Genomic DNA, 24,789 nt, shown 5'->3' with positions numbered 1-24,789 from the left:
GCTCAACTGAAACCTTTATATTTTTCTGGACAAGGTGCCTTATTTTACCAGTGGAAATTCTATTTTCAGTGCTTTTTTCCTCATAACAAGCTAATATATATGTCTTTATTTCTATCCTCTGTTGACGGCTCTCTTCTAGGAAACCAGCCCTACCTCTGACCCCAAGTTATATCATAGGTCTGTAAGTAGTAAGCACAGATCCCATACTCCATCTAGGTCTCTTATAGCCGGATATCCAAATTTTGATCTGGATTTCAGATGTGTTGCTTGCTGCACTTTTATTTAACAGTGTTCTTATGATTTGGAAGATAGAGAATAGAAAATTACCAATGGTCCTCTTTTGATGAGACATTTGGGCTAGATAGATAGCCTCTAAAATCATTATTCCTTTATCACTTTGTTTCTCTTAAATGTTGGATAAGTCTTGTGATTATTTTATTTAAAAAAATAAGAAAGTAAAAAAAAAAAAGCCAAGTTCAACTTTCTATGCCATAAGAACTGGGAATCCCTGAATATTTGGTTCTTAGCACATCAGAATCCCTAGTACCTGCGGCATAGTCCTTGTCTAGTTCTACTCTTGCATTTTACTTGAGTATTTGATTGACTTACCATAGGCACTGAATTTTCCTTTTATCTTTAAGACCACTTGTTCTTACAGGGTGGGATAACATTAGTATCTAAATGAAACCTGGTTGAAGATTCTAGAACTTTGTGTTGGGCAAGAGTACAGCCTTAATTTACAAGACCACATCTGTTGAACTGTCACTTGCGCAAATGGCTGTATTGTTCTCAAACTATGTCCTCCAGAGTGCCGCCTCTAAATTTCATCTCCAGGTTCTGGTGGGAGTGGAGTCTGCAGCTCCAGGTGCCCCTATGTCCTCTCAGGCCACTCTCACACCTCATTTGAAGCCCCCACTCTCCATGGTGCCCAGCCCCTTCAGTACCTGCCAACCTACAGAACTGCTTCCAACCACAGCTGAACAGTGAAAGTAAAAATGATTGCCGTTTTCTGTGTGTAAATTAAGGCTCTATTTAACTTGTGGGGTGTTTTAAAAAAAGAAAAGTTGTGTATGAGACTATAAGCTATATCCAAAGGCAGCAGTACTTGGTAGGACTTTAACCACAGTGGAGCATGTTCTACAAATTAGCATTAAGAATCTCATAATCCCACTAGCTCATAATTGTTTGGAGGAATTCATCTAATATGTTTTCAAGGAAAAGTGTCTTCTCCAGGTTCCTATGTTCAGCTACTTCTCCCTCAGACAGTGGTACTGTTTTGGGATGCTGAGGAACTGTTGGGAAGTAGAGCTACCCCGGAGTAGAAGCTACCGGGGGCAAGAACTTGAAGGATACACCACCCAATTTGGCTTCAACTTCTGGATCTGCCAGGAATTAAGACACTGATTGATGCCTTACACTTGAACCACTTCTGACAGAGCATCCCGCAGCTCCTTTGCCTTCCCTGCCATATGCGTCACCAGAAACTTCCTCCCTGATGGTGTTTGAATCAGCAATTTGCCCTAGCAACAAGACCAGAAACTACAGTATAAATTCAGGCTCCTCTGTCCAGAGTATTTGCAATAGAGCTGTGCCACACTACTGCCAGTGATCCACCTGCCTCTGCCTCCTGAGAACTGGGATTAGAGTATGCACCACTACAACCAGCTCCACACTGTACTTCTTGGGAAATAACTAATTTCACATGGTAAAAAGAAAACATACTCCTATTTCAAAATCTTATTTGAAAAAAAACAAACAAAAAAAATCTTATTTGAATAAATACTATTTTATAGTAAGTATCTATTTACTTTATCAAGGCTTGTAATGTATAATGCTCTTATCCCCCCCCCTGACTTGAATATACCTGTGAAAGGAAAGTTATTTAGGAATATTTACACACAAAGGTCTAAAACTTATACTCTTGAATATTTATTATTATTATTATTATTATTATTATTATTATTATTATTATTGGAATGGATACACATATGCTATGATTGCAAATGTGGAGTCAGAGGACAACATACCGTGCTTGGTTCCCTCTGTCTCTTTGACATGGGTTGTGAGCATCAAACCCTTACCTACCTGCCAAACCATCTCACTGGGCCCAGTTCTACATTTTCTAAATTATCACAATCATTAAGGTTCCAAAGGACTTTGTTCATGTTCAGGCTGATATCCACATGTTCTTTTGTTCCCTTTTCTTTCTGCCTTAACTTGTTTAAGTTCTTACTAGTACATTTTGAGTCTGAGTACAATATGTTTTAGATTGTTGGTTTAACTTTGAAGAATTTCAGAGCCTGTTTTTAATAACTAATTGTATTTATGACTTGTAATATGTAGTATGTGTTGTTAATGATTGCATCAACTCTGTCCACTGATTACTAATGTTTGAGGATAGGAATTTTTCAGAGAGGAAGGACTTAGTGTTTCAGCCATGAAGTTGATACTATACTTTGAGTACTTGTACATCTGACCTGTGTAAACTTTTTAAATTAGCAGATTATCCATCTTATATTTTTATTCAGCCACATGATGTTAATTCAGTAACATGTAATTAAAGTTCACATAATCTTTAAATCATTTGGCTAAATTCTCATCAAGGTAAAGTTACATGGGCCGGAGAGATGGCTCAGTGATTAAGAGCATTGACTGCTCTTCCAGAGGTCCTGAGTTCAATTCCCACAACCACATGGTGGCTCGCAACCATCTGTAATGGGATCTGATGCTGTCTTCTGGTGTGTCTGAAGATAGTGACAGTGTACCCACATACATAAATAAATCTTTTAAAAAAAGGTAAAGTTACATGGTGATGTTTTATCTTGAAATGGAAAAAAAAATCTTGGCATTGTTTTTATTCCATTTTTTATATCTTCGACAACTTGCGTTATCTTTGCTGAAGTCATAAGCAGTATGTCATTGTGATGAGCTATTTAGTTAAAAGTATTTAGTTATTATGTTTTAAGTTTATTTTACTGAATATACATAAATTATTAAAAACAAATGAGTAGGTACTGGAGAGATGGACCAGAGATTAAGATCACAGGCTGCCTTTCCAAAGGACTCAGGTTTGATACCCAGCAACCATATGGAGTCTCAAAACTGTCAGTTAATATCAGTTCCTATGAATCCAATGCCCTCTTCTGGCCTCTGGGAGTACTAATTATTAATGTAGTACACAGGCATACATATAGGCAAAATGTCATACATTTACGTAAAATAAAAATAAATAGATGTTTTAAAGAAAAAAGTATGAATGCTCTACTAAAAATTAACACAGTGGCTGGAAGGATGGCTTAGTGGTTAAGATGTCTATGTGTTCTTTCTCAGCATCCACAGAAAAACTGGGCAATGCCTGTAATCCCAGTAGGGCTGTGGGAGGAGACAGTGGGGTCTCAGTGTCTTTTCAGCCAGCCAGCCTATCTAAATCAGAAAGATCCTTGTTCAGTGAGCAACTCTCAGAAAAGTAAACTGAAGAGCAGAAGATACCTGGCATTGACATTTGCACACTCACAAAGACAGATAAGTTCTCTCTCTCTCTGTCTCTCTCTCTCTGTCTGTCTCTCTCTCTCTCTCACACACACACACACACACACACACACACACACACACACACGTATACCATAAGCACAGCACATATACACACTTACACCATGTGATGTACACAAATATACTTAAAAAGTTGTGGGTGGTATGAGATGCTCATTGTGCCCAGGATCTGTTAGTGCTGCCCCTATGCTTGCCCCTATGCTTGCCCCTATGCTTGCCCCTATGCTTGCCCCTATGCTTGCCCCTATGCTTGCCCCTATGCTTGCCCCTATGCTTGCCCCTATGCTTGCCCGGCTGTCTTTGGAACAGTCTGTATCCCAAAAGAAATTCTGAAGGAAAGTGCATACTATCAGAGGATGCAGCAAGGAGTAAGGATTGCCTTTGAAACTGACCGGTAGCCAGCCATTTCTATGTGAACAACCTGGAAGACGCTACATATTATGACATGCAAGAGCAGTTTTTCATGACCCACAAAATTGGAAAATTTTCAGCAGGGAGGTAGATAAACTGTGCTTTTATGTTTATAAGGAGTCAGCAATAAAAAATCACCCAATTAGTTTATCTCAAAAATTTAACATCGTATGAAAATGCAGATTTCAAATGGTATATATCATATCATCCCATCTTTTTCAGAGTAATCAAATAGTTATGTGTATTGTTTGAGTGCATGAACATACATTCATTCACCAACTATACATGAGACTCACAGACAGCACCTTTATAATAGAACCTCATGCGTCGTTATTCAGTCATCTCTGTCTCTACTGTTTGCATTTCTGAGAGATAGAGCGATGTCCCTGTTGAAGTAAACATGTGTGAATGTCCTCTGAGTTATGCTGCTCACTCCTGAGGTGTCAGTTCTTTATTCTTTTGATAGAGTTTTTGGTGATGGCACATTTATGGTCATTTATGGTCAAGTATTTACTCAGACTAGAATGGTTTTTAAGCTGAATTGAATGAAGTTTTTTATACAAAGTTGTTTTCTTGGTTTTATAGGGAAAACCTCAGAGAGAGGCTCATTTTCCCTGTACAGCAGAGACTCTGGATTATCAGGCTGTCAGGTAAGTTTAGTGAAGCATACATATATGTAATTATAGAGAAGATGGAAGTTTATCTACATGATTTTACCATTATGCATTCATATAATTTTGTTACTTCATGTCATAGAGTTGTTTTGTTTTTAGCAGCTCAACATATCTTCGTTTTTCATTGTCACATCTTGAAATGGTTTTCTTCAACTGAGATTTTCTTAACTTCCATTTAATTGGAGACAAAGTAGATCAAGTTTTTATGCTTTCTAAATGCATCTTACTCCTGGAAATAAGTTCTCACATTTTCCCATAAGAAAGGCAAATTGTTGATACATGCAGTGAAGAGTGTGTGATTAACACATGTAGCGTTGTACTGGTGGCTGTGTTGTTGTCATGAGAAGTGCTTTCATTTATGATATTGCTCACCAAGTATTTCAGGCCTCCACTGGCTTTGTACTGGGGACTTTAAGTTTTTCACCTGGTGTGCTTTTGCTAGTGGTCATCTTTTTTACTGTTTTCTCATGGAATTCCTAATTTAGCCCCACCCCTCAAATAAAACCAGAAAAACAGAAAGGCAATCTTTTTGCAACTTGGTCTAGTTTAAGCCACGATTATCTTGAGTCATATTAACTGTCATATTAGTAATAATGTTCTATGATAATATTTACTAGCTAATACAGCCAACAGTTATAGTCACAATAAATGATTTATTAAATGCAACAGCAGCCCTGTGAGTTAGACATGGTGGCCTCACACCTAAAATCCCAGAATCTAAGAGGCTGAGAGGCTTGAGAATTGCTGAGTTTGAGGCCAACATAGGCTACAAAGTAAGACCATATCTTTGAAATAAATAAATAAAACCCCTTGTCTCTGGTTTCAATTACCCACAGTCAACTTTGTTTTGAAAATATGAAATGGAAAATTTCAGAATTGAACTATTGGTCAGTTTTAAATTGCATGACATTCTGAGTCGTGTGATGAACCATCTAGAATGTGAGTCACTCCTTTATATAATGTATTAATCTGCCCTATATTTTCCTCCCCATTAATCACATAGTGTTGGTTCTCAAATTGACTATTGTAGCATAGTGATTGTGTTCAAAAAACCCTTAATTTAGCCAGTAGTGTCCCAACATGTAAGAGTATTAAAGCTGCCACTTGGGATGTGCCAAAAGAAACCCTAAAATGCTTTCTTTGAGAGAAAAGATTAAAGTTCCCAACTTGATAAAAGAGGAAGCTTTTATTCTGATATTGCTAAGATCTGCTGTGTTTAAAAATTCTCACAGTGAATCTTTTCAGCAACTCATCATGCAGACTAGGAAGCAAGTGTTGTTTTCATGGTTTTGTATACAACAAGTAGTATACCTAAGCTGATGTTTGAAGTTTTTATCTATGGTATGACTGCGTCAGTAAGAGCCTCTTACATTCTTAGTTTATGCTCCAGTGTCATTCACTTTTAATGACTTTGGTTGAAGAGAGAACTAAGAGCTTACATCCTAGGAGCCTGGAATTTGCAGGGGTATTAAAGAGAATGTTTGACAGCTGTTCACAAACATTGTAGAGACCAAGAAGTCCCATGCAAAGAGAACAGCAAACTTACAGAGGGTATAACAACAAAACACAAGACTTAAGATGCACGTGTGATAATCACATGTTTCTAAAAAATTGACAGCACAAACTCTGACCCCAGAGAGGAACTCCATAGCATAACAAAGCAGTGAGAAGCTTATGTGAGAGCTAGGACAGACAGCATTGGTGAAGACACCAGTAAACGGGATTCATTGCTATGAAAAGAACAATGGTTCTGCTGTTTATTACTGTCCCCTTGCCCTTTCAGTGCTGCAGCTATTGGAGAAATTATGGTAGATAACACAGTCCTGAGCATAAGCTTGGGAAACTGAAATTATAAAAGTTAACATGTTGTCAGGCATGGTACTTCCTGTACTGTTGGCTCTCCAGAGACGGAAGCAGGAAAGGCACCACGTTCTGAGACTCCGTGACCCTTTCTTACACTAACCCTATCTTACAAGACTATCTTATAAGATTGCTCACGATGTTGATGATGAACAAAGAGAAAAGCATATTAATTATCATTTAAAGTAAAACTTATACTCCAAATAATGTACGCATTAATGGATAAGAGTAAAAACTATGCTTAGCCAATTGCTGCTGTGTCATAAATATTCACAACTGACAAAAATACAAAGGAAGATAAATAGTGACTACAAAAGTTTATCCAAATGCCACCTTTACAGTTTTTCTTCAACAGCATACCCCAAGGAACATTAACTCTGATGTTAATGTATATAAAATGTTGCTGACATTCTGTAAGATTCTGGCTAATTTAATAATGCCTGATGGGCCTTATTTCATGTAAAGATGATGTAATACTACATTACTAAATGAGTATTCTCATATTACCTTCAATCACAGAACTGATGGGCCATTAAATGGAAAGGGGTATAGTAGTTTTACTGGAAGTACTGATAGATTATTGTGCAATTGAATTTTTAATTGATCCAGCACAGAGGCTAATTGGGCCATTTTTATTAAATTAATGACAGGCATTACCTTTTAAACTGCCTAGCAATGTGAAAATTCTTTTAGCATTATGATAGTTTTTCTCTGATACTTCTTATACAAATACTTATTTGAACGGCTTAAATAAAATTTCCAGAGCCTTAAAAGATAGCATTATTAGTTTTTAACACGCAAGAAATTCAAGGCTTTATCTAAGTTTATTATTAAACTTTAGGAACAAGCACTTTAAAAACTCAGCTGTTGATATATAGGCATTGAATTCAAAAGTACTGAGACTAAGAATATTTGGAAAGTATGACAAATGTGTGTACACCTATTGAAAGCTTAAAAATAAGTAAAGGAAAAATGTATAGTGTTAGAAATCAATTATGTAAATGAAGATGTGAAGCTCTTAGGTTCTGGGAAGATGGCTCAGCCATTTAAAAGCACTGTCTGCTCTTCCAGAGATATCTGGCTTGGTTCTGAGCCCCTATACACAACATACTCACGCATAACATACTTTTCTGGTCTCTGGGCACCAGGCACTCAAGTGGCAAATAGGCAAAACACCCAATACATGTAAAGTAAAATTTAAAAAAAAAATGAGATTTGAAGATCTTTTCCTCACCAATGGACAGGATAACAGTATAAAATCTTGTAATAGAAGTAAATTAACTCAAGAATTTGTCCTTATTGGAATTTACAGACCTCTATATCCAAGAGTTGGAAAATGTCAGTTTCTTCGAAGGGCATATGTTAGTCAGGAGCTAAGAATCCTATACCAACTTATAAAATCAGTGTCTATGAAGAACGAAGGTTTGAAAATGCAAAACGGGTGTTTCTGACCACGTGACAGTAGCAGTAAACCAGCGAGAAGTCATTAAACCATAAATGTTCAGCAGCCATACTGAATCCCATGCAATGGAAAAGAGATAGGGAGCTCTGAAAGGTTGTTCTCTGACCTCCCCATTCACTCACATGCCAACTCTATATAGGCACAAAACCAAATAATAAGCATATGCAAAATAATTGTAAAACTCATGAAACATCAGGGTATGAGTTTAACAGAATATAAGACTTTAATAATGAAAATATGCAAGAGCACAACTGAGAGAAATAAAAAGTCTCAGCAGAGATATAGCATGCTCATGAGTATGATGAGTATTGGCATTTTATTTCTTTCTAAATTAGACTATAAATTTAATATGATTCCAGTCAGAGTTTTAATGAACTTTATAGATACTGACAAGAATATTTAAGTTTGTTTTCAAAGATAGAAGATAGCAGTAAAATGATTCAGAGGGTAATACATTATTAGCTGCTCAGCCTGACAACCTGAGTTTAGTCCCTGGAATCCACAAAGTAGACAGAACTGACTTCTTACAAGTTGCTCTTTGACATCTATGTATGTTCACATGTTCCTATGTGCATACATAATAATAGCTATTTTTTTAAATTAAAGACAAAAGATTAAGAAGTTAAAACAGGGGCTGGAGACATGATTCAGTGGTTAAGAGGGCACTGGCTATTCTTCAGTGGTCTTGAGTGAGTTCAATTCCCAGCAGACACATGGTGGCTCACAACCATCTATAACAGGATGTGATGCCCTCTTCTGGCATGCAAGCATATATACAAATAAAGCACTTATACATTAGATAAATAAATATTTTTTAAACAGAAAAAGAAAAAAAAAACAAAAACAAAAGAGCCAAGTGGTGGTGATGCGCATATTTAATTCCATCAACTGGGAAGCAGAGACCAGCAAACCTCTTTAAGTTCAAAGGCAGCCTCTACTGTAGTAGGCTGTTTAAGGATAGCCAGGCTACAAAAAAATCCTGTCTTCAAAAAAACAACAGAAAAGAAACAAACAATTTTGGAAAGAAGGATGGACCTTCCATCCTTTCACTGTTTACTTCCAAGTAATACTAATAATAGACGGGCAGTGTTGTTTTTGTACATATATGGACACACAGCTCAAAGGACAAAGCAGAAAGCTGAGGAAGGGCCCCTGGATAGATGGGGGTGATACCAGCAATTCAATCTCTTTAGTGTAAGGTACTGAAGTAACTAAATGTGGAAAAGAGGAACTTTTATTTCTCATACTATATAAAACTTGTTTGAATTAGAACTTGAATTTGAATGCTAAAGTAATGATACTTTTGAGGAATTTACATGAATATTATCATGTATCCATCAACAAATAAATACTACTGGACAAAAATAGAAATTTTTAGAGAGAGAGAGAGAGAGAGAGAGAGAGAGAGAGAGAGAGAGAGCGAGAGCGAGCAAGTGCACCACAAGTCTGCAGTACCCATGGGGCCAGATTTCTTCTAGAGCTGGAGTTAATAGGTGGTTGAAAGCTACCTGATAGGCCCACTGGGAATTAACTGGCCCTCTGTAAGAACAGTAAGCACTCTTGAACTCAGAACCATCTCTTCCAGCCCCCCACAGAAATTCTTACAAAGGAGGTGGAAATCATGAGACATAAAAGAAAGACTGATGAATTGAATTTAACCAAAATCCCACTTCCCTCAAACAGGACACCATCCTATGAGGCTGCTGTGGTTTTAATCCAGGTTCTGAATGCAGTGGTATTTATAACCCCTTTCTATGCTTGTATGCTGGGATAACTTCAAAACCATGATCATTTTTCTTGGAACAGATTGCAAAACATAAATTACTTCAGCACCCTAAGTAATTGTTTTAAGTTCTAGGTAGATTTTTACTTGAGGTTATTCTCTTATAAACTTGAAATTTTAATAAAATTTTAATGATCATCCATCATGATCAAGTAGGTTTCATCTCAGGGATGCAAGGATGGTTCAATATACAGAAATCCATCAATGTTGCTGAGAAAGCATTTGACAAAATTCAACATCCCTTCATGATAAAAGTCCTGGAAAGAATAGGAATTCAAGGCCCATACCTAAACATAGTAAAAGCCATATACAGCAAACCAGTTGCTAACATTAAACTAAATGGAGAGAAACTTGAAGCAATCCCACTAAAATCAGGGACTAGACAAGGCTGCCCACTCTCTCCCTACTTATTCAATATAGTTCTTGAAGTTCTAGCCAGAGCAATCAGACAACAAAAGGAGGTCAAGGGGATACAGATCGGAAAAGAAGTCAAAATATCACTATTTGCAGATGATATGATAGTATATTTAAGTGATCCCAAAAGTTCCACCAGAGAACTACTAAAGCTGATAAACAACTTCAGCAAAGTGGCTGGGTATAAAATTAACTCAAATACATCAGTAGCCTTCCTCTACATAAAAGAGAAACAAGCGGAGAAAGAAATTAGGGAAACGACACCCTTCATAATAGACCCAAATAATATAAAGTACCTCGGTGTGACTTTAACCAAGCAAGTAAAAGATCTGTACAATAAGAACTTCAAGGGGCTGGGGATTTAGCTCAGTGGTAGAGCGCTTACCTAGGAAGCGCAAGGCCCTGGGTTCGGTCCCCAGCTCCGAAAAAAAGAACCAAAAAAAAAAAAAAAAAGAACTTCAAGACACTGAAGAAAGAAATTGAAGAAGACCTCAGAAGATGGAAAGATCTCCCATGCTCATGGATTGGCAGGATTAATATAGTAAAAATGGCCATTTTACCAAAAGCGATCTACAGATTCAATGCAATCCCCATCAAAATACCAATCCAATTCTTCAAAGAGTTAGACAGAACAATTTGCAAATTCATCTGGAATAACAAAAAACCCAGGATGGCTAAAACTATCCTCAACAATAAAAGGACTTCAGGGGGAATCACTATCCCTGAACTCAAGCAGTATTACAGAGCAATAGTGATAAAAACTGCATGGTATTGGTACAGAGACAGACAGATAGACCAATGGAACAGAATTGAAGACCCAGAAATGAACCCACACACCTATGGGCACTTGATTTTTGACAAAGGAGCCAAAACCATCCAATGGAAAAAAGATAGCATTTTCAGCAAATGGTGCTGGTTCAACTGGAGGTCAACATGTAGAAGAATGCAGATCGATCCATGCTTATCACCCTGTACAAAGCTTAAGTCCAAGTGGATCAAGGACCTCCACATCAAACCAGACACACTCAAACTAATAGAAGAAAAACTAGGGAAGCATCTCGAACACATGGGCACTGGAAAAAATTTCCTGAACAAAACACCAATGGCTTATGCTCTAAGATCAAGAATCGACAAATGGGATCTCATAAAACTGCAAAGCTGTAAGGCAAAGGACACTGTGGTTAGGACAAATCGGCAACCAACAGATTGGGAAAAGATCTTTACCAATCCTACAACAGATAGAGGCCTTATATCCAAAATATACAAAGAGGGGTTGGGGATTTAGCTCAGTGATAGAGCGCTTGCCTAGGAAGCGCAAAGCCCTGGGTTCGGTCCCCAGTTCCGGAAAAAAAATATATATATATATACAAAGAACTCAAGAAGTTAGACCGCAGGGAGACAAATAACCCTATTAAAAAATGGGGTTCAGAGCTAAACAAAGAATTCACAGCTGAGGAATGCCGAATGGCTGAGAAACACCTAAAGAAATGTTCAACATCTTTAGGCATAAGGGAAATGCAAATCAAAACCACCCTGAGATTTCACCTCACACCAGTCAGAATGGCTAAGATCAAAAACTCAGGTGACAGCAAGTGCTGGCGAGGATGTGGAGAAAGAGGAACACTCCTCCATTGTTGGTGGGATTGCAGACTGGTACAACCATTCTGGAAATCAGTCTGGAGGTTCCTCAGAAAATTGGACATTGAACTGCCTGAGGATCCAGCTATACCTCTCTTGGGCATATACCCAAAAGATGCCCCAACATATAAAAAAGATATGTGCTCCACTATGTTCATAGCAGCCTTAGTTGTAATAGCCAGAAGCTGGAAAGAACCCAGATGCCCTTCAACAGAGGAATGGATACAGAAAATGTGGTACATCTATACAATGGAATATTACTCAGCTATCAAAAACAATGACTTTATGAAATTCGTAGGCAAATGGTTGGAACTGGAAAATATCATCCTGAGTGAGGTAACCCAATCACAGAAAAACACACATGGTACGCACTCATTGATAAGTGGCTATTAGCCCAAATGCTTGAATTACCCTAGATGCCTAGACCAAATGAAACTCAAGACGGATGATCAAAATGTGAATGCTTCACTCCTTCTTTAAAAGGGGAACAAGAATATCCTTGGCAGGGAATAGAGAGGCCAAGATTAAAACAGACACAGAAGGAACACCTATTCAGAGCCTGCCCCACATGTGGCCCATACATATACAGGCATCCAATTAGACAAGATGGATGAAGCGAAGAAGTGCAGGCCGACAGGAGCCGGATGTAGATCGCTTCTGAGAGACACAGCCAGAATACAGCAAATACACAGGCGAATGCCAGCGAACTGAGAACGGGACCCCCATTGAAGGAATCAGAGAAAGAACCTGAAGAGCTTGAAGGAGCTAGAGACCCCTTATGAACAACAATGCCAAGCAACCAGAGCTTCCAGGGACTAAGCCACTACCTAAAGACTATACATGGACTGACCCTGGACTCTGGACTCTGACCTCATAGGTAGCAATGAATATTCTAGTAAGATCACCAGTGGAAGGGGAAGCCCTTGGTCCTGCTAAGACTGAACCCCCAGTGAACGTGATTGTTGTGGGGAGGGCGGCAATGGGGGGAGGATGGGGAGGGGAACACCCATCAAGAAGGGGAGGAGGAGGGATTAGGGGGATGATTGCCCGGAAACTGGGAAAGCGAATAACACTCGAAATGTAAATAAGAAATACTCAAGTTAATAAAAAAAAAAAAAAGAATGACAAGTGTCAATGCTATTATCTATGGAACAGTTTGTTTTTAAAATCTGTGACTCTGTAAAACAATTGCTTAAAAATTATGTATATATGGAAAATTTAGAAATATAGATAAGAATAAAAACTGAAAGGATAAAAAAAAAGAAATCCATCAATGTAATCTACTATATACACAAACTCAAAGAAAAAACACATGATCATTTCATTAGATACTGAGAAAGCATTTGACAAAATCCAACACCCCTTCATGATAAAAGTCCTGTAAAGATCAAGAATTCAAGGCCCATACCTAAACATAGTAAAAGCAATATACAGCAAACCAGTAGCTAACATTAAACTAAATGGAGAGAAACTTAAAGCAATCCCACTAAAATCAAAGACTAGACAAGGCTGCCCACTCTCTCCCTACTTACTCAATATAGTACTCGAAGTCCTAGCCAAAGGAATCAGACAACGAAAGGAGGTTAAAGAGATACAATTGGAAAGAAGTCAAAATATCACTATTTGCAGATGATTTGATAGTATACTTAAGTGACCCCAAAAGTTCCACCAGAGAAGTACTAAGCCTGATAAACATCTTCAGCAAAGTTTCTGGGTATAAAATTAACTCAAATAAATCAGTAGCCTTCCACTACTGCAAGGATAAACATGCTGAGAAAAAGAAATTAGGGAAATGACACCCTTCACAATAGTTCCAAATAATATAAAATATCTTGATATGACTTTAACCAAGCAAGTGAAAGATCTGTATGGCAAGAACTTCAAGTCTCTGAAGAAAGAAATTGGGGAAGATCTCAAAAGATGGAAAGACAACCTCCCATGCTCATGGATTGGCGGGATTAATATAGTAAAAATGGCCATTTTGCCAGAAGCAATCTACAGATTCAGTGCAATCCCCATCAAAATTCCAACTCAGTTCTTCATACAGTTAGAAAGAGCAATTTGCAAATTCATTTGGAATAACAAAAAACCCATGATAGTGAAAACTGCCCTCAACAATAAAAGAACTTCTGGGGGAATCACCATCCCTGACCTCAAGCAGTATTACAGAGCAATAGTGATAAAAAACTGTATGGTATTGGTACAGAGACAGGCAGGTAGATCAGTGGAACAGAATTGAAGACCCAGAAATGAACCCACACATCTATGGTCACTTGATCTTTGACAAAGAAGCTAAAACCATCCAATGGAAAAAAGATAGCATTTTCAACAAATGGTGCTGGTTCAACTGGAGGTCAGCATGTAGAAGAATGCAAGTCGATCCATTTTTATCACCCTGTACAAAGCTGAAGTCCAAGTGGACCAAGGACCTCCACATCAAACCAGCTACACTCAAACTAATAGAAGAAAAAGTGGGGAAAAGCCTCGAATACATGAGCACTGGGGAAATTTTCCTGAACAAAACACCAATGGCTTATGCTCTAAGTTCAAGAATTGACAAATAGGACCTCATAAAATTGCAAAGCTTCTGTAAGGCAAAGGTTACTGTTGTTAGGACAAATCGGCAACCAACAGATTGGGGGAAGATCTTTACCAATCCTACATCTGATAGAGGGCTAAACTAATATCCAAAAAGTGCAAAGAACTCATAAAGTTAGATGCCAGAAAGCCAAATAACCCTATTAAAAAATAGGGTACAAAGCTAAACAGAATTCTCAGCAGAGGAATATGGAATGGCTGAGAAACACCTAAAGAAATGTTCAACATCCTTAGTCATCAGGGAAATGTAAATCAAAACAACCCTGAGATTCCACCTCACAACAGTCAGAATGGCTAAGATCAAAAACTCAGGTGACAACAGATGCTGGCGAGGATGTGGAGAAAGAAGAACACTACTCCAGAGCATGTCAAATACAGAGTTGAATGCTAGCAGCCAACCACTGAACTGAGAACAGGAATTCCCATTGGAGGTATTGGAGAAAGGATTGAAAGAGCTGAAGGGACTTGCAACCCCATGAGAACAACAATGCCAACCAACCAGAGCTCCCAGGGACTAAACCACTACCCAAAGACTGACCCATGGCTCCAACTGAATATGTAGCAGAGGATGGCCTTTCTGGGCACTAATGGAAGGAGAAGCCCTTGGACCTGCCAAGGTTGGACCCCAGTGCAGGGGAATGTCAGGGGACGTGAAGGGAATGGGAATGTAAATGGGGAGGGAAACACCCTCATAAAAGGTGAAGGGGATGGGATACGTGGCTTTTGTCCAGGAAACCGGGAAAGGGAATAACATTTGAAATGTAAATAAAAAATATAGAAATTTATATATATACATATATATTTATGTTCTGTGAATAAAAAAAGAATTTAAGAATTTTAAGATGATTTTTCTTTTATTAAATGCTTCATCTTTTCTTTTATTGAATGGAAAATGTCAAAGAAACAAGTCAATGTATAAGATTATTTAGTTCATAATGAAATGAACTAAGTATTTTCTTATTTTACTTTATAAGTTAATTATTGATTCAAGGGCTGGAGAGATGGCTCAGCAGTTAAGAGCTCCAACTGCTCTTCCAGAGGTCCTGAGTTCAATTCCCAGCAACCACATGGTGACACGCAACAATCTGTAAAGAGATCCGATGCCCTCTTCCAGTATATCTGAAGACGGCTACAGTGATATAATAAATGAATAAATCTTTAAAAGAAAAAAAAAAGAATTGATTCAAGCAACAGATTAGAAGTTCTGCCATCTACAGGCCGGGAAAAACCAGCTACACACTTGGAGAAGATCATTACAATTATTGAATACAGTATAATAACTCAAGTTATGTGGGTATAATTTGACACTTGAAAAGTTAATGTTATTTTGATATAAGGAAAAATTTTAAAAGGGTGTATAAAGTTCTCAGGCCACAATGTGGATTTAATTTAACATAGTAAAAGGGACGCATGCAGGGGAAAGAGAGCAGGACCTCGTGCATCTTTTCCTGCTTCCTTCTTTATAACACAGCCAAAGAATAAAGGTTGTGATGGTACTTGCCTATTTGTGCACCTTCTGCCTTATTTAAATCATAATAAATAGAAGGTGTCAATAATCTCTTAAGCACAAAAAATATTTTGTGTTCTAGCACTAACAATATTTTTGTTTGGCCTGTGTTCATTATTTTCTTCTTAATAGTATGAGATGCCTGAATTATAAAGAAAGAGTTGGCATACCTAACCAGGTTGTTTACCATTTATCCTGGAAGAGTTTTAGCATAAATGAAGGCATGATAAAAGAAAAAAGGAAAAGGTTTCTTAGCAACATGAGATTCTGATATGGCTATGTGGGAGATGGAGCGGAAACATGGAAGCTGGATTGGAAATATTCCTCCAGCTCATATGAAAAGAACAGTGAAAGGGAAGGTATTTCTAAAATATTTGAGTGTATAGCACTGTTATTAATTAATAATGTAAAATTATCAGCAAATAACCTCAAAGAAAAGTTTAAATTACACACAATGTAAACCCAGTATTTGCTCGTCTGAGGCAGGAGGGGTCAACATTTAAAGCCAGTCTAATGACTTAGTGACTCTGGCAAGTCAGAATCATGGAACTATGTCTCAAAAAATATCAAACAAGATTGTGGAGAGATGACTCAGCAGTTAAGAGTGTATACCACTCTTACCCAGGGTTGATTCTTAGTGCTGACATTGGATAGCCACTTTAACTTGGTCCAAGGGATCCAGTGCCCTCTTCTGGCTACTTTAGGCACTCAAACAAAACAAACTAGCACATACATGCAGGCACAGGTATACACATATAATTAAAAATAAAATAAAGGCAGTTTTAATAAAAGTAAAAAAAAAAATTAAGTTACCACTCTCCATGCATATAAAAGTAAGTAACTTCATCCTATCAGTAAATAAATGTTAAAGATGATGTTAAAAAACTAATTCAAATGAGAATGTAATCAGTGCTGTTCATAGAGCAAAAATGTTGAACTGAATGTAAAGGCTAGCATTTTTTTTTCTGAGCGTAAAAGAAGTAGATTTGTTGAAGATGGTGGTGCAGGTTCTTTATCTGCTAGACAGAATTGTTTTTGAAGTCTATGATGGTTATTTTGCATTGCTACTAGTGATGTATAATTTGTGGAATTATAGCATCACTACTAGAATGAGAATGGGTAGCCTGCAGACATGCTATAGACAAAGCAGACTAAGCAGGCTGCCAGCCAAGTCCATCTACTTCTAATTAGAAAGCGTCAATTTCTATTTATTACAGATTGGTAACATTTTTCTGCTTCAGTGTTAAGAATTGTCTAATAGTAGCACATAAGATTGAGCCCGCTAGATTTGTACACTTTTTCTGTCTGGTTTTTTTTTTTTTACAGAACATGCTCTGCTCGTGATAATACTTTTCCATCAAAATATATATTTTTTTCCTGAGCAGGTGTATGTTTCTGATCATTGTTATAATCAGAGTCTGTAATTGGTGACTAGTGTTATACTTCCAGCCTGTTCTTGCCCCACGAGGATTAAAAATGAAGGTTTTAAAGGACAGCAAACCTGGGATTGATTGTGTGAAATCTCCCCATGTTCTCAGGCATTTGAAACTTGATTCCCAGTTGTTGGAGCTGATTGGGAGGTGCAGGAGGGGTGGTCTTGCTAGAGAAAGTGTGTTACTCGGTTAGGCTTTAAGAGTTCAAGCCCTTAAGCCACTTTCCATTCGCTCTCTCCTTCATTCTTGTGTTTCAAAATGTGAGCACTTCATTTCTGCTCCAGCTAATATACCTTGTTACTTACTGCCATGCTTCCCCAACATAAACAACTATTCTCCCTGTGGAACCAGAAGCTAAATAAACCTTTCCTTCTATAAGGAGCCTTAGTCATGCTTTTTATCACAGCAGTAGAAAAGTAACTGATTAAAATGTACTGTAGGTACCTTCCCCTTCATCTGAATTATTACAATATTAGAACAAGAAAGTTGATACTATAGAATTTTCTGGACCAAATATATTTCAAAATAGTTATAAGTTAATCAAAACTCATTCAGTGAAGATATTACAAATAATAATATAGATTGCAACTTCATCATGTAGAGAAGAGAAAGAACTTAGGGTTTTTAATATTAAGTAGCAGTAGGAGGGATTTGGAAGATGATTCAGTTAATAAAGTGCTTATCACACAAGCATTAAGACTTGAATTTGGATCCCCAGGGCCCAAGTAAATACTAAGTATGGCACCATGTGTCTATAACCACGTCAGAGAGATGGAGATCATCAACAGGTACCTGGAGTCCATTTACCAGGAACCTTAGCCAATTGATACCTAGCCAGTACGTAAGTTCCAAGGCTCATGAAAACTTCTGTATCAAAAAATAAGTTGGAGAGTTGTAGAAGACAACTGACCTTTGGAGTAGTCACACACCTGCATGCACACTTCATACCCCCACACAAACGTGTACATACACCTCATATATGCACAAAACATCAAAGGAAATAAGCTCCTTGGTTCTAATCCCCACTCAGTCTGAGGACTCTGTCACCATTGAGGAAATCAAGGATTTTTCTGCTCACAGCCAGGAAAAAGATACCACATCTGATAAGAGCAAGAACAGAGTTCAGCGCGTGCGCGCGCACACACACACACACACACACACACACAATGAATAAATAAGTAAATAAGTTTTTAATGTAAAAAAATAAATGTTTTAAAAAATCTGTTCTGATCTCTGTGGTGACAAGCAAAAGGCTTTCTGATTGTCTAAGTCAGAACACCAAAAATTATTATTGATATCACATTATCTATGCAGGTAATTCCTTTTTTTTTTCCTTTTTTACATTTTATTTATTTTTTAATTAACTTGAGTATTTCTTATATACATTTCGAGTGTTATTCCCTTTCCCGGTTTCTGGGCAAACATCCCCCTCCCCCTCCCCTTCCTTATGGGTGTTCCCCTCCCAACCCTCCCCCCATTGCCGCCCTCCCCCCCACAGTCTAGTTCACTGGGGATTCAGTCTTAGCAGGACCCAGGGCTTCCCCTTCCACTGGTGCTCTTACTAGGATATTCATTGCTACCTATGAGGTCAGAGTCCAGGGTCTTTAGGTAGTGGCTTAGTCCCTGGAAGCTCTGGTTGCTTGGCATTGTTGTACATATGGGGTCTCGAGCCCCTTCAAGCTCTTCCAGTTCTTTCTCTGATTCCTTCAACGGGGGTCCTATTCTCAGTTCAGTGGTTTGCTGCTGGCATTCGCCTCTGTATTTGCTGTATTCTGGCTGTGTCTCTCAGGAGCGATCTACATCCGGCTCCTGTCGGTCTATGCAGGTAATTCTTACTCTGTTCTTAACCAGCAAATTAAATAAAGACTTACTAAAACTCCTCTCTAGAAAAAGATGCAAGAAACATCTCTTCCTTCTTCAAAAACCAAGGCATAATTTCACAAAGTTCACTCTGGGAAACAGATAATGGTTAATGGGCTTCCATGCAGAGCATAGGTGAGTTTTTTGCAAGTGTGTGGGTGGTTCTCCCCCTAGCAGGCCACAGGGATGAAGTTTCCCCATAGCCATATAGGTGGAACTTCTTCTTCTCTCCCAAACCTAAATACCGTAGCCCCTCCCCCAAGCCATGTGCAGTTAAGGGAGAATTCATCCAGCCGGTAGTAGGGAACTGCAGGGGTACTCAGATGAAGGTCTTGTGACCCTTTCCTTTCCACTCCTTTATGAGGAGCCCAGTTTCAGTAATCCTTTTTGCAAGGAAATACAGCTGAAATCACAAAGATGGTGGTTGCTTGGCTTGGAGGGCAGTCAGTCACATCAAAAAACAGCAATGATTAAATTTGATATAGTGGTCATATTTGCAGGTCTGTCGGTCATAAGTTGCTGTGGCTGCATTGTGACCTTTATTTTTCTTTTAACTTACAATCATTATTGCCACTGCTGCTTACTGAGGAAGTTAAAGCCCCAAGCTATGTCATCTACCTAAGACTAAACCTCTGATAAATGTCAGTGCTAAGGAGAGAATGGTTGAGGTAAAAGACTTCGTGTTCTAGGTTTCAAAGGAAGGAAATGAAACTATGATTAAACTTTGGGACTAGGAGAAAAAAGTCAAGATACTAGGTTATGAGGTACAAGAGCAAGTGCAGTAGAAAGGGTGGCATCCGTACAGGCTATGTCGCAGAGAAGGTTGGACTCTGCTGCTCACTGCGCTGCACTGTTCTGTTTTGAGGACTGGGTTATTAGATTGGTGATTGGAGGATTGGAGAGGCCAAGAAGTATGAGGAAAGCACAGTTATCACTTAAAACAAAGTTCAACTTCTGTTTCGGGAGTGCTCACTTAAAGTAGCATGTGAAAGGATCCAAGACACACAGTAGTTAGAAAAAACATAAAAGTACCATGTCATTTAATCTGGGCTTAATGAGTTTATAACATTAAAACAAATTCTGTGGGAGGGAAATCTTAATTTGTCAGGTAATAAACAGTTATGATTTTCCACCAATGAGAATTAGATTTCGCAAGAATTTCTTTTCAATGAAAATCCTTCACTTACTGTTCCTGTTGACTCTAAAAATTGACAATTGTGCTTTTGTATATAGACTAAATGCTTGAAACATACAAAAACTTGTACCTACACAGTAAAACTTACATGGTAAGTAGTTAATATAGTTTCAAAGATTATTGTCAGTTTTAAACACTTGGAAATGGCAAAGTAAATAGTATTTTTTTGTGTGACCTTTCTCATCGCTGTGATCAAATACCACCAACAAGAATCACAATTAAGAGTGCCTTCCATCCTGAAGAGCAAGGCATGGCAGGAGTAGTAGGATAAAGCAGGTCATGATATCAAGTTAGGAATCAGAGAAGGATGAATGCTAGTACTCAGTTTACTTTCTCTTCTCCTTTTTAAAGATTCGTTTATTTACTCATTTATTTTATTTATATGTTTTTTTGTTTGTTATCTGTACAGTGTTCTACCTGCATGTATGCCTGTAGGCCAGAAGATAGCACCAGTTACATTACACATGGTTGTGAGCCACCATGTGGTTGCTGGGAGTTGAACTCAGGACCTCTGGAAGAACCCCCAGTGCTCTTAACCTTTGAGCCATCTCTCCAACCCCACTTTCTCCTTTTTATTCAACATAGAATATTGGCTCATGGACTGTTGTTGCCCACATTGAAGGTGTATTTCTTCCTTTTTAGTTAATTCTTTATAGAAACACTATCATAGACATCCAAGAATTTGTTTTTATGGTAATTTTTAATCCAGTCACATTGCCAGTCAAGGTGTACTATTGTAAGCAATAACTCAGTGCTATCAAGTGTTGGAATTGGGCACTGGTACAAGGTTCATGGTTCTACTTCCATCTAGATACGGAATTTCCCAGAGTAATACTCAGAGCCTTGTAGCCGTCCAGGTGTGTATTACATGTAACTCTTACATGTTAACTGCATACCTAGCACCAGATTGGGTTAGGTGTTACTCTCAGGAATACTGAATGAAAATTGGTTCCACGTAAAAGCTTTGAAGAAAAAGTTGTCTCAGAATACTATTGTGCTCCTAGGAAAGCATCACAGGGCTCTTTTAACAGAAAGTTTCTAAATTCAAATATTCAGAAAAAGTTGTTATTTGAGAAGAGGTATCTTTAGGAGTCAGGGAGTGTTCCAGTGTCTCTCATTCTTTACTATGGGTTGACTGGAACCATTAAACTTTCTCTCTGAGGTCCCAGTTCCTGGGATACAGCATGGACCAGCACATCAAAAGAAAACACACTTGGTCACTAGCAACCCCATTTAAGTATGCCTTTGTAAAAATCCCTGTAGTAGTCTTTTGTAAGTAGGGATACCTTCCACAACCTCTGAAAAGTTGTCTTGTCATGTTTGTAATTACTTAAATACTTAATATATTCAGATTACTGTTTAGTTTGTCTTCATGCAGCTTTTTTTCTAGGAAGTGGTTTTTTGTTTTTTTGTTTTTTTGTTCTTTCTCATGCTAAGCAGGCACTTGCCAACATATACCATGTCCTTCAAGGAGTTTTTCTTAATTGATATGCAACTTACATCTTTAACTTTAATAAATTTTCATTGGCTGGTGTAAAGTTTGGAAGAAAGGGTTAAAGTTTTCATTAAAAATTAACTACTAAGATAATAAAATTTCCCTTTGCTATTGATACTTAAAGGAAATTTAAAAATTTGAGCTGTTCAGTTGACATGCTTTAGAAAAAACTTAACACATGTAGATAAGTTTATTTTCTTTTTAAGCCAGAAATGGGTGAATTGCTGTGACAGGATGATTGTCATTATCTCTCACACCTGTATGACATTTAAAACATAGACAATGATAATTAAAATTTCAAGAATTTATATTGAGAAAACAAGATTTGGAACATGTTAAAGATTTGGAACCTGGCTAGTTTTAACTAGTGTGTTACTGACCCAAGAAGACATTTGAAGCAGCTGGGCTTCTGTTACAGTTTCTCTGTACATGGTCCTTTCCCACCCCCCATCCTGAATTAATATACTGTCCAAAGTATTGGTAATGGCTTGAAGCTATGCAGGTTACACAAAGCATTTAAGAAATCTTAGACAAAACGCTTGTGAGATCGTAATTAACGGCTCGTTGTCTGCAGTTCTATTGATTACTCATTCACAATGCTTTGTTCTCAGATGATAACCCCCAGCACGGGTGTCCCTGTCTGATGAGATTCTTGGACAGACTTCATCAATAGCTTGTGGATAATTGCTGACACCCTTGAAATTTCAATGTAAATGAGTTAGCATCAAAATACAATTATTATATACATGTCAGTGTTTGCCAAAGTTAAAATTTATTGCAGCCTGTTTTTTAATCATTTGTAGAAAATCAACAGACTGATATGTTAAAGTCCCATATATTGTATGCTCTGAGTTCTCACCCTTTCAGAGTTTTCACTGAATGTAACTTGAAAGGAAGGATTTCTTGGTCACCCTGTAGTCACATGTCATAATTTGAGAAACTTCAAATGGAGTTTCAGTCAAACTACTGTTTCTTGTTTTGTTTTGTTCTAAAAATAAGAGAAGTACATATAAAAGAGACAGTGCTATCATGTTTTACTAATTCTTCTCTGAGCATAGTTTTGTGTCTTGCCCATGCAATGGCAGCAGGGGAGGTGGCTTTGGAATACCAAGAATGGAGCTGTTGCCCTGGTAGTGCTTTGTCTCTTCTCTGTGTAGTTTACGCATGTTCCCTCCTCAAAAAGACAAGCCTTTTGAAGAGGGCTTATCTTTATGTAGTGAGACTGTACACCATTTCATGAATGTAAAGGAGACATGGTGTGAGACACTGCATAGGCAGTATGCAGTAGAAACATTCTGAGATCTGTGACTCTAGTATTCTCAGTTTTATCTTCCTAGAGTACAAATTAATGATAGTGGAGTTTTTAATCATAAGTTGATGCTTACTTTTTTATCTTTGTAAAGATGGGGTCTTACTCTACAGATGAGGCTGGCCTCACACTTGCTCTGTTTCTCTCATCTCAGCTTCTTAAGAGCCAGGATCACAGGTGTGAATCACCACACCCAGCCTGGTGCTTATAGTTTTTGACATAGGGCTAATTAGGCCCTTATTTAATTCGAAGCTAGCAATAAATATGATTATATTTAGTAAGTATTTAAACCAATCCATTTAGTGCTTTTAAAAAAAAGTAGTCTGAGAAAGCAAGCATACACTTACCATCTGCATATATTTTCTCCTTGTAAAGATTCCCTTTTAGCTATTGTTTTGTGTAAGTGTTCCTTTACCTTCCTATAAAATCACATTTACAGTCTTTTCCAGTCTAACCAATAGGAGGTCCCATGAAGAAATGATATTTGTCAAGTTCATTATTTTACTCCTTAGCTTTTACGAAACATTTAAATTTATAGAGCTTTCTTAAGTTCACAGTTCAGAGCTAGTATAACTGTTGCCCATGGTGGAGGAGGAAAGAGAGAAACCGTAAAGATGTATCTCACATGAATTCCTAAAGGTCTTTATATAAAGAAGTGAGTCTTTTCACTGACTGATTTATCATATATAGTTTAAAGTGTTACATCCTAGAGGATTTCTATATGATTTAGCAGTTCCAAAAATAACTTTTTCACTGAGTATTACTCATTGTTCAATACATCTTTTATAGATGAAGTCTAGAAGATTATGAAAATGTTTTTTCCTAGTGATAAGAAATGAGTGCTATCTCATTTCAGAGTATTAACTTTGCCCTGAATAAAAAAGGACGGCTTGGCTGAACAAAACTGGTTTGCCTGGATCTCTGTCCTCTGGGACATTAGTATTCTTTCTGCTTAAGATACCTCTAGGCCAAGATCAGTAGTAATCAATAGTGTGTCTCTTTTATTTTGAAGCAGGAAGAAAAGTCAATAATACGAGCTGGGATCTAATTTTATTTTAGGGGAATAAAAGTAAAATCGCTCAATTTTGCTTTGGTGTTAGCTACACAATTAAGGTAACAAGGGAAAACTATATGATTTTATTGGTAGACTTTCAAAATATAAGGCATTTATAATTTTGCTGTTTTTAATCATATTTCCATTCATTTATTGGCTGTGGTTTTATTTCTTGTCAAGTCCTTTCAGATGATACTGGGTTCTAAACTTGGTATTTATTTCTTTCAGTGTGGAATGGGTCTTTGTAGTCAGCAGGCTAAGTTAGCAATCAGCAGTGTTCAGGAAGCAGCCTCCAGTGTATTTCCTTGTCTTCCTCATGTAAGTCATAACAGAGCGTACACACTGCGGAAACAGCTATTATGGGGTTCAGACAGCTTCGAGGAACCACAGCCTGTTGTTGTTGGCATCAGTGACCATGGTGAAACAAGACGATAGGACATTTCCTGTCCAGGTTTGTCTATAGTGAAGGAGAAGGCTTACCAGCACTAGTTAGTAGCAAGTAATCATGTAAGAAGTTTGTCTTGTCTTTCATCATATAGCCTGTGTA

At 37.7% G+C, this 24,789-nt stretch overlaps 1 protein-coding gene across 16 annotated transcripts in view; it reads left to right on the top strand.

Annotated features, from left to right (window-relative positions):
• Tcf12 (transcription factor 12) overlaps positions 1 to 24,789 on the top strand; it is a 311,137-nt gene that overhangs the window by 196,052 nt on the left and 90,296 nt on the right. For all 16 annotated transcript variants that reach the window (XM_006243350.4, XM_039080907.2, XM_006243348.4 and 13 more), the window contains 1 exon segment: positions 4,546 to 4,610. In XM_006243350.4, the coding sequence (XP_006243412.1) occupies positions 4,546 to 4,610 (65 nt within the window).

This window comes from Rattus norvegicus, chromosome 8 (assembly GCF_036323735.1).
Source record: "Rattus norvegicus strain BN/NHsdMcwi chromosome 8, GRCr8, whole genome shotgun sequence".
In the NCBI taxonomy this organism is placed as follows: Eukaryota; Metazoa; Chordata; class Mammalia; order Rodentia; family Muridae; genus Rattus; species Rattus norvegicus.
Note: the sequence above shows the minus strand (reverse complement) of the source record. Positions and strands in the feature narration are given on the sequence as shown.